A 10,974-nucleotide genomic window follows, 5' to 3' on the forward strand; every position below is an offset into this window, starting at 1 on the left:
CATGAGATATTCGTAGAGCATGATCTATTGGAGAGATCTTGCTCAGCATTACTCGTGCAGTATTGCCATGATATACTCGAGTATTATCAAAAAAAAAAAATTATTAATGAGCGGGCCCGGTAATGGGGTGTAACAGTGACGGGATTCGAAGAAAAGTGGTGTATCTACGGATTCGATACTTATGTGGTTGACGGAGTGTCAACGTGAGATGTGATCAAGACTTTGACTCGACTACGTGGAATTTAGCTCCTGAGAGCTACAGTATCCTTGAATTGTTTCTGTTTATTTTTCCTATTCAAAATGTGAATTGTGAGGCCCCAATCAGTTCGTAAGTGGATATTAGGGTATTCATTATTTCGGTGTGGTCAAGTAGGGTTTTAGGGCTAAGGAGGAAACCCTAATCTCGGTTAAGATTGAAAACCCTAGTTTATGTATTAGTTTGAAATGGTTAGCAAACTCTAGATTAGCAAACCTCTAGTGTTACAATTTATTAGAAAGCTTAAGTGGAGTTTTATTTATCGCCCGCCTTTTTCTACATTTTCTTTATTAGAAAATTCCCCAGATAATTTTTATTGAGTAAATATAGGTTTTAGATGATTTTTCTAGTATCGGTTAGTTTTTGAGAAATTAAGAACATATATCGGACGTGGGACCCACTAGCGCGGAAAGTTCGGTAAAATTCGGCCAATTAGGTTAAGTTTTGGATACTGGAATTAATTTACCGGGTGTTAAGAGATAAGTAGAGGTTGCAATTTGGATTGATATGAGAGAGACAAGTTAGGTAGGTATTTAATAAAAGGTGACAAGTGTCACCAAGTGATTGCTTCATACCTTAAGACCACTATTCATGGTCTAACCAATTGACTAATTAAATCAAAAAACAACCAAAAATTCTTCATTTCTTCTCCCTTGTTGGCCGGCTCTCTCTCTCAAAAAGAAAGGAAGAAACTCTTCAAGTTTTGCTTCCATTTTGCTCCAAATCATCAAAACCAACCATTGAAACTTGAACTTACTCCATAAAACCTCTTCAATTAGTGTTAGTAAGTTGTTTGGTGGAGTGATTTGGAAAGCTAGGAGGACCTCTTGCTCTCTCTCTCTTGTTTTTAAGGTAAGTTGTGAAGAACCACCCTCCTCCCTTAATTGATGCTTAAATCATGCTTAGTGGTAGTATGAGATGCAAGTTTATGGATTATTTCTTGATTTGTGGTTGAAGTGATGAAGTTTTATTATTTTTGGGGATTTTTCTTTTTTAATATAAGAATGATTGTGTGGCTATCTATGATGATTGGAAATGGTATATAATGACTCTAGGAGGTGGAAAAAGTGATTAATTGCAACCAATTTCTGGTTTGCAAGAAATTTCAGAAAATTAGGGTTTTTGTGGGAGCATTCTGCCCGAATTTTTAGCTCCTAGTTAGAGGCCGAATTGGCCTTGTCTTAAAACATTAAAGTTGTACGGAATGACATTTTAGAGGTTCTTACAAAATTTCAGGTCAATTGGAGTAGTGTAGAATGAGAAAAGTCGAAATTACTATTGCTGTTCTGGTTTTACCCGAATGTAAGAATTTCGCCTGTAATTGATTGTTTTGGTTAGGAATGCTTCCGAATTGGTTGTTGAGGCCTTCTGATGAAATGTATCCCTGTTTCTTATATTTCAGCTGGTTTTGGAATTTCTGGATTTGGACTTGGATAGCCTGATTTATGATGTTTCCGCTAGAATGCGTTCTGTGAATCTGTTTTTGTGATTCTGGTGTAGTATCTTGCATTTTGGACCTAGTTACACTCGAAACTGGACTGAGTAGCCTTCTTCAACATTTTAGCCTCTTAAGTCCTGAATAGATCTGCAAAATTTCCGATCAAACGGATCTGTGTAGCTGGAGTTATGACCAAAACACTCGCACCTGTTTTGTACCCTGAAATTGTGTACGTTTTGAATTTCAGCTTCTGACCGTGCATTTTTTTGTTTTGATCCCGTACGATCTGGGTGTCAACTCCTTCATAAGAAATGTATATCTTGGTTTTAGCTTCGAAACGGTATAAAGTACGTCGAAATCCGAGTTCCGTAGCTTCCGTTATGATCAAAACAAGATTGATCATCAGAACTGCCTTGAATCTGGACAGTTCTGACGGGTACTTTGTCACTCAATTTTCGTTCTGGTATGAGTGGATTCAGGTCTTGGCCAAAACATCAAAGTTTTAGCTTTATGTCTCATCTTTCTAATTCCTTTGAAATTTCATTATTTGGATTTTTGAGCTGGGAGTTATGGTCCAGCAAACATACCCTGTTCGTTACTCTAGAGTGCGAATTCATGGAACGGTTTTCTGTACTTTCGACCTATTTCCGTTTAGATCCGGATTGAGGTGTCTTCATGAAAACTGTAACCCTTCCTCTTATCTTCGCAATGGTACCTCATGTACCTTGATCCGACACTCGTAACTTCGTTTAGACTCAAAACAGCTTTGACGGCAAAATGGCTAGGCCGCCATTCCCGTTTCCGTATGCCGTTTCCGCACTCGTATGTGCCGATTATGCCTTTTTGCTTGTTTTAGGCATATTAGTAGCCGTTTATGATATTATATGATGCAATCTTCTCTTTCAGACGTTGGTGAGCTAGGTGAAGCCGGTGGGGCCTACTAGCTACTCCTCGCGGCACAAATTTCAAACTTTTGCTCTTTTGTTCGTTGAGTAAGTATTCAGGCCGCTCTTATGTGTTAGTTGCTTATGTGTTTCGATATGTATGAAAAGGGTACCTAGGCGAGGGTGTACTTTATCGCACTCGACCTAAACCCTAATTTACGCACACATTTGTACATGGCATATGTATATGAATCATTTTGGAACTAAACCCCTTGAGATTGTGGCTCGGGGTGACTTTTGAGTAAATTTTGTGAAGTTTGTGAGTTTGGGGCCCGATCTCATGACCTAGATGGACTATTCGAGCCGGTTAGGGCTTGGTCGAAGTTAGTCCAACCTGGTTTGAGGTCACCAAGTTTGTGAATCCGGTTCACCGGTTATGTGGACCAAGTTTGTGACCCGAGCTTGTGAACCAAGCTCAATTTCGTTCGCTCGAGCAAGTTTGTGAGGTGTCTGGCCAGAGAGGGTGATAAGGTGTACGGTGGGAGTACAAGTGAAGTTCTACGGACCATTATTTGTGGTCGACGGAGTGTCGGCAGGAGGTCACACATGGCAAACGATCTGGCTTTGGAGCCACCCGTATCCTTATTATGTAATGTTATTTTTCTGCTTTTGCTTTACTCTTACTGTGTAACTGTTGTTACGTGAAATTTACGCTTTTGCCGCTGTTTACTTACTTAGCATATAGCTTACCCCTTTCCTTTCGTTTTCCTTAGCAGAGGCCGACGCGGGGACTTTTGGCACATACACTAGTATAGTTAAATTTGCATGTAATAGTTGGACAATTAGGATGTTTGTTTTAGTTTTGGTGGTTTGTATAAGGACCCTCCTTAGGGTCTACTATTTGGTTTTGGTTATAATTATAAGAATGTAATAGTATGAGCAGGTACTTTTGAAGAATGTAATTAGAACACTTTTGGGGATTGTATATATATTGTATATAGTGCTCTTTCGATTTATCCAGTTTTATTACTTTAGGTTTTGAGTCCTGGCGCGAGCTAGGCAGGCGGCCCGCCGATACCCTTGGGTTCGCCCTTGGGAGAAGTGGGGTTGTCACAGGTGGTATCAGAGCGCCTAGGTTAGAGGCTTGGGCAAGTGGGACATACGCGATAGGTACTAGGCATATTTGATTCTTTTAAGCTGAATGATATACTTTATCTGAAATGCCGGTGAACTGACGAATTAATGTTTTGTAGGTATGTATCCGGGCAGTTCGAGTAGTGCGGGACCTAGTGGCATGGGACCGAGACCTCCGAGTGCGAGAGGCCCAGAGGATCGAGCGCTGCGTAATCGGGCGATCCGTTATCGGCAGAGACCTGGAGAGCCTTACACTTTGTACTCCCCTTTTGGTCAGGTGTCGCACTGACCTTGTAGGTGTTGGTATACGTACAGTTATCCTGACGAGGTCGTCCTGGCAGTGGACGATGAGCGACGCAGCCTGAGTAGTCAGTTAGAGGAGGCCAGAGAGGTTGGCCATGGGCAGGCGATGCGTATTAGAGACTTGGAGCGGGGTCTCCGAGATGAGATGCAGAGGGTGGACGCTTTACGCCGTCAGCTTCAGGACACCCAGCAGCACCTCTTCGCTTTGAAGAGGCAGCTGAAGGAGAGGGTGCAGAGTATTTCGATGGACTGCGAGGTCATTCTAGATATGGCCGCGGAGGCACCGCCTCGAGCCACCGGTCCAGAGGGGATGGACGAGGTGGACACGTTAGGTTCCGTTGGGAACCTGGGCCCTAGGGGAGGCGTTTAGGGTCGCTTTTGTACATTTGTTTAGCTAGTGGATTACTTTTGTTAAAACTGGCATGACCACTTTCTTTCGTTATTTGGTTGACTGACTAGATTTTTGGAGCCGGTGCTCATGTGTACATTGGGTTTTGTACCGATTGGAGGTCGGTAATCTGTAAATCTTTTGGTGTGACTTTGTAAATATTTGTATATATTTGAGTAGCATTTTGAACTTATCTTTTGTGTGTCTTTTGTGCATACGCTTTACGTCCGTACTTTTGCTCATAGTTTGAATAATAAGTATATGTAACGTTCCGATCTATAGACTTGTGCCCCGAAATGGACTCCGGTGGTCCAAGTAGAGCTGGAGAGCAAGGACGAGGCTCTGAAGGAAATAATGGAAATGGGCCGGATCAAGTCGCTACAGCCATCCAGCGGATGGCCGATCTACTAGAGCGAATGACAAATCAACAGGGCCAGGGGAGCAGTACTAGGAATCCTGGACATAATTTGGGACATAATCCGGGTAATCATGAGGGAGAGGACCGTGCTTTAGAACGGTTCTAGAAATTTGCACCTCCTAAGTTTATAGGTGGACCTAATCCTGACCTAGACGAGGGCTGGATGGATCGTATGTTAGACATATTTGCCGCGCTTAGGTATTCGGAGGAGCGGCAGATATCCTTTGCCGTCTTTCAGTTCGAAGGGGCCGCGCGAGCCTGGTGGAACGTGATCAAAGCCAAGTGGGAGCGAGAACAGACCCCCTGGACATGGGTCAATTTTACTCGAGAATTTAATGAGAAATACTTGCCGCCCATTGTGCAAGAGAAACGAGAAGATGATTTTATCCGCCTGCGTCAAGGGGCATCTAGTGTGGTGGAGTATGAAACTCAGTTTACAAAACTCTCTCGCTTTGCCCCAGAGCTGGTGCTGACGGAACAAAAGCGAATTCGCCGCTTTACCCAAGGCTTAAATGTGGAAATCCAGGAAGCACTGGCGGCCGCACAGCTGGACACGTTTAGTCAGGCACTAGAAAAAGTACAGCGGATTGAGACTGCCAGGGGACAAGTTAAAGCCTTTCATGACCGGAAAATGAGGCAACCCAGCTCGAACGATCCCCCGGTTGGACAGAGCTAGCGAAACGAGCCACCCGCGAAGGCGAGTAAAGGTGCAGACGGTCCACGACCTGTAAGAACTCTGAATAATTTTGGGCGAGGTCAGATAGTGCAAGAGCCCCAGAGGAGTGCCCAGCGTGGAGGGTCAAGTATGGCCACTAAGCCAACCTGTGGTTTCTGTGGGGGCAATCACACTGATGAAAATTGCTGGAAAAATAGTTCGGTACGGAAATGCTTCAAATGTGGTAGTACCGAACATCTGATTGCCCGGTGCCCTAAGATGCAGAAGGAAGGACTCAAGCCACCGACTGAAGGGACCACAACTAAGCCGATGAATGCAGGGGAAAATCGACCCAAAGGGCCAGCAAGAGTGTATGCAATGGGTCAATATGAGGTGACTGACCCTTCGGCGGATTTCGAAGGTATGCTTTGATCAAAGAATTAATTTCGAGGACGAAATTTTCCTAAGTGGGGGAGATTGTGAGGCCCCAATCAGTTCGTAAGTTAATATTAGGGTTATTCATTATTTCGGTGTGGTTAAGTAGGGTTTTAGGGCTAAGGAGGAAACCCTAATCTCGGTTAAGATTGAAAACCCTAGTTTATGTATTAGTTTGAATGGTTAGCAAACTCTGGATTAGCAAACCTCTAGTGTTACAATTTATTAGAAAGCTTAAGTGGAGTTTTATTTATCGCCCGCCTTTTTCTACCTTTTCTTTATTAGAAAATTCCCAAGATAATTTTTATTGAGTAAATATAGTTTTTAGATGATTTTTCTAGTATCGGTTAGTTTTTGAGAAATTAAGAACATATATCGGACGTGGGACCCACTAGCGCGGAAAGTTCGGTAAAATTCGGCCAATTAGGTTAAGTTTTGGATACTGGAATTAATTTACCGGGTGTTAAGAGATAAGTAGAGGTTGCAATTTGGATTGATATGAGAGAGACAAGTTAGGTAGGTATTTAATAAAAGGTGACAAGTGTCACCATGTGATTGCTTCATACCTTAAGACCACTATTCATGGTCTTACCAATTGACTAATTAAATCAAAAAACAACCAAAAATTCTTCATTTCTTCTCCCTTGTTGGCCGGCCCTCTCTCTCAAAAAGAAAGGAAGAAACTCTTCAAGTTTTGCTTCCATTTTGCTCCAAATCATCAAAACCAACCATTGAAACTTGAACTTACTCCATAAAACCTCTTCAATTAGTGTTAGTAAGTTGTTTGGTGGAGTGATTTGGAAAGCTAGGAGGACCTCTTGCTCTCTCTCTCTTGTTTTTAAGGTAAGTTGTGAAGAACCACCCTCCTCCCTTAATTGATGCTTAAATCATGCTTAGTGGTAGTATGAGATGCAAGTTTATGGATTATTTCTTGATTTGTGGTTGAAGTGATGAAGTTTTATTATTTTTGGGGATTTTTCTGTTTTAATATAAGCATGATTGTGTGGCTATCTATGATGATTGGAAATGGTATATAATGACTCTAGGAGGTGGAAAAAGTGATTAATTGCAACCAATTTCTGGTTTGGAAGAAATTTCAGAAAATTAGGGTTTTTGTGGGAGCATTCTGCCCGAATTTTTAGCTCCTAGTTAGAGGCCGAATTGGCCTTGTCTTAAAACATTAAAGTTGTAGGGAATGACATTTTAGAGGTTCTTACAAAATTTCAGGTCAATCGGAGTAGTGTAGAATGAGAAAAGTCGAAATTACTATTGCTTTTCTGGTTTTACCTGAATGTAAGAATTTCGCCTGTAATTGATTGTTTTGGTTAGGAATGCTTCCGAATTGGTTGTTGAGGCCTTCTGATGAAATGTATCCCTGTTTCTTAGCTTTCAGCTGGTTTTGGAATTTCTAGATTTGGATTTGGATAGCCTGATTTATGATGTTTTCGCTAGAATGCGTTCTGTGAATCTGTTTTTGTGATTCTGGTGTAGTATCTTGCATTTTGGACCTAGTTACACTCGAAACTGGACTGAGTAGCCTTCTTCAACATTCTAGCCTCTTAAGTCCTGAATATATCTGCAAAATTTCCGGTCAAACGGATCTGTGTAGCTCGAGTTATGACCAAAACACTCGCACCTGTTTTGTACCCTGAAATTGTGTACGTTTTGAATTTCAGCTTCTGACCGTGCATTTTTCCGTTTTGATCCCGTACGATCTGGGGTGTCAACTCCTTCATAAGAAATGTGAATCTTGGTTTTTAGCTTCGATTAACGTATAAAGTACGTCGAAATCCGAGTTCCGTGTTTACCGTTATGATCAAACAAGATTGATAGTCAGAACTCGCCTTTAATCTGGACCGTGTTCCTGACGGGTACTTTGGCACTCAACTTTCGTTCTGTTCTGAATGGATTCAGGTCTTGGCCAAAACATCAAAGTTTTATCCTTATGTCTCAGCTTTCTAATGCCTTTGGAATTTCCTGATTTAGATTTGTGATCTGGGAGTTATGGTCCAGCAAACATACCCTGTTCGTTACTCTAGAGTGCGAATTTCTGGAACGATTTTACATACTTTCGACCTATTTCTGTTCAGATCTGGATTTAGGTGTCTTCATGAAAATTGTAGCCCTTCCTCTTAGCTTCGCAACGGTACCTCATGTACATTGATCTGACATTCCTAGCCTAACGTTTGATCAAAACGGTTTGAGAAGGCAGATTTGGCAATTTCCGTTTGCCGTTCCGCGCGGGCGCGTGAGCCCGTTTTGCCGTTTCCGCACTTGCATGTGCCGATTTTTCCGTTTTGCTTGTTTTAAGTATGTTAGTAGCCGTTTGTGATATATTGTGACACAATCTTCAATTTCAGACGTTGCGAGTGAGCTAGGTGGAGCCGGTGGGGCCTACTAGCTACTCCTCGCGCACGAATTTCGTACTTTTGCTCTTTTGTTCGATTGTGTAAGTATTCAGGCGTCTTTATGTGTTAGTTCTTATGTGTTTCGATACTGATATGAAAAGGGTACCCTAGCGCGAGGGTGTACTTTTATCGCACTCGAACCTAAACCCTAATTACGCACACCTTTGTATATGCATATTATATGAATCATTTTGGAACTAAACCCCCTTAGAGGTTGTGGCTCGGGGTGACTTTTGACAGTAAATTTTTGTGAAATTTGTTGAGTATTGGGCCCGATCTCATGACCTTGATGGTACTATTCGAGACGGTTAGGGCATTGGTCGAAGTTTAGTCCAACTGGTTGAAGGTTCACCAAGTTTGTGAATCCGGTTCAGACCATTAGTGTGACGCAAGTTTGTGACCCGAAGCTGTGAACCAAGCTCAAATTTCGTTCGCGCTCGGAGCAATTGTGAGTGCAGGTCTGGCTTCAGAGAGGTGATAAGGTGTACCGAGTGGAGTACAAGTGAAGTTCTACGAACCATTATTTGTGGTCGACGGAGTGTCGGCAGGAGGTCACACATGGCAAACGATCTGGCTTTGGAGCCACCTGTATCCTTATTATGTGATGTTACTTTTCTGCTATTGTTTTACTCTTACTGTGCAATTGTTAATATGTGAGATTTACGCTTTTGCCCCTGTTTACTTGCTAAGCATATAGCTTACCCCTTTTCTTTTGTTTTCCTTAGCAGGGGCCGACGCGGGGACTTTTGACACATACACTAGTATAGTTAGGTTTGTTTGTAATAGTCGGACAGCTAGGATGTTTGTTTTTGTTTTGGTGATTTGTATAAGAACCCTCCTTAAGGTCTACCTTCTGATGGTTGTTATTATAATGTATTAAAGTGGTTTGACTCGATACTTTTGAAGATGTAAATAGAATTCTTGGCGGTTGTCTATATTATAAATAGTTCTCTTTTGGTTTGATATAATTTTGTTAGCTTTGTGTTTTGAGTCCTGGCGCGAGCTAGGCAGGCGTCCCGCCGATACCCTAGGGTTCGCCCTTGGGAGAAGTGGGGGCGTCACAAGTGGTATCAGAGCGCCTAGGTTAGAGGACTTGGGCAAGTGGGACATACGCGATAGGCACTAGGCATATTTGATTCTTTTAAGCTGAATGATATATTTTAAGCTGAAATGCCGGTGAACTGACGAATTAATGTTTTGTAGGTATGTATCCGGGCAGTTCGAGTAGTGCGGGACCTAGTGGCATGGGACCGAGACCTCCGAGTGCGAGGGGCCCAGAGGATCGAGCACTGCGTAAGCGGGCGATCCGTTATCGGCAGAGACCTGGAGAGCCTTACACTTTGTACTCCCCTTTTGGTCAGGTGTCACACCGACCTTGTAGGTGTTGGTATACGTACAGTTATCCTGACGAGGTCGTCCTGGCAGTGGACGATGAGCGACGCAGCCTGATTAGTCAGCTAGAGGAGGCCAGAGAGGTTGGCCATGGGCAGGCGATGCGTATTAGGGACTTGGAGCGGGGTCTCCGAGATGAGATGCAGAGGGCGGACGCTTTACGCCGTCAGCTTCAGGACACTCATCAGCACCTTTTCGCTGTGAAGAGGCAGCTGAAGGAGAGGGTTCGGAGTATTTCGATGGACTGCGAGGTCATCCTAGATATGGCCGCGGAGGCACCGTCTCGAGCCACCGGTCCAGAGGGGATGGACGAGGTGGACACGTTAGGTTCCGTTGGGAACCTGGGCCCTAGGAGAGGCGTTTAGGGTCGCTTTTGTACTTTTGTTTAGCTAGTGGATTACTTTTGTTAAAACTGGCATGACCACTTTCTTTCGTTATTTGGTTGACTGACTAGATTTTTGGAGCCGGTGCTCTTGTGTACATTGGGTTTTGTACCGATTGGAGGTCGGTAATCTGTAAATCTTTTGGCGTGACTTTGTAAATATATGTATATATTTGAGTGGCATTTTGAACTTATCTTTTGTGTGTCTTTTGTGCATACGCTTTACGTCCGTACTTTTGCTCATAGTTTGAATAATAAGTATATGTAACGTTCCGATCCATAGACTTGTGCCCCGAAATGGACTCCGGTGGTCAAAGTAGAGCTGGAGAGCAAGGACGAGGCTCTGAAGGAAATAATGGAAATGGACCGGATCAAGTCGCTACAGCCATCCAGCGGATGGCCGATCTACTAGAGCGAATGACAAATCAACAGGGCCAGGGGAGCAGTACTGGGAATCCTGGACATAATCCGGGACATAATCCGGGCAATCATGAGGGAGAGGACCGTGCTTTAGAACGGTTCCAGAAATTTGCACCTCCTAAGTTTATAGGTGGACCTACTCCTGACCTAGCCGAGGGCTGGATGGATCGTATGTTAGACATATTTGCCGCGCTTAGGTATTCGGAGGAGCGGCAGATATCCTTTGCCGTCTTTCCGTTCGAAGGGGCCGCGCGAGCCTGGTGGAACGTGATCAAAGCCAAGTGGGAGCGAGAACAGACCCCCTGGACATGGGTCAATTTTACTCGAGAATTTAATGAGAAATACTCGCCGCCCATTGTGCAAGAGAAACGAGAAGATGATTTTATCCGCCTGCGTCAAGGGGCATCTAGAGTGGCGGAGTATGAAACTCAGTTTACAAAACTCTCCCGTTTTGCTTCGGA

At 43.4% G+C, this 10,974-nt stretch overlaps 1 protein-coding gene across 1 annotated transcript; it reads left to right on the plus strand.

Annotated features, from left to right (window-relative positions):
- The first annotated feature begins 3,513 nt into the window (after nt 1–3,513).
- Nucleotides 3,514–10,505, plus strand: LOC113758900. The gene is made up of 6 exons (XM_027301576.1): nt 3,514–3,521; nt 4,028–4,251; nt 4,686–4,886; nt 5,283–5,482; nt 9,681–10,025; nt 10,377–10,505. Exons 1-6 carry the CDS (start codon nt 3,514–3,516, stop codon nt 10,503–10,505), a joined length of 1,107 nt encoding a protein of 368 aa, XP_027157377.1.
- The last annotated feature ends 469 nt before the right edge of the window (nt 10,506–10,974 follow it).

The sequence above is a fragment of the Coffea eugenioides genome, unplaced genomic scaffold (genome assembly GCF_003713205.1).
Source record: "Coffea eugenioides isolate CCC68of unplaced genomic scaffold, Ceug_1.0 ScVebR1_776;HRSCAF=1510, whole genome shotgun sequence".
Classification (NCBI taxonomy): domain Eukaryota; kingdom Viridiplantae; phylum Streptophyta; class Magnoliopsida; order Gentianales; family Rubiaceae; genus Coffea; species Coffea eugenioides.

Excerpts from the sequence above, each read along its gene's own strand:
- LOC113758900 (XM_027301576.1), top strand. Across the intron at positions 4,252-4,685 it reads GCTGAAGGAGAGGGTGCAGA|ACTTGTGCCCCGAAATGGAC; the intron begins GTATTTCGATGG and ends TCCGATCTATAG. Across the intron at positions 10,026-10,376 it reads GTCCAGAGGGGATGGACGAG|ACTTGTGCCCCGAAATGGAC; the intron begins GTGGACACGTTA and ends TCCGATCCATAG.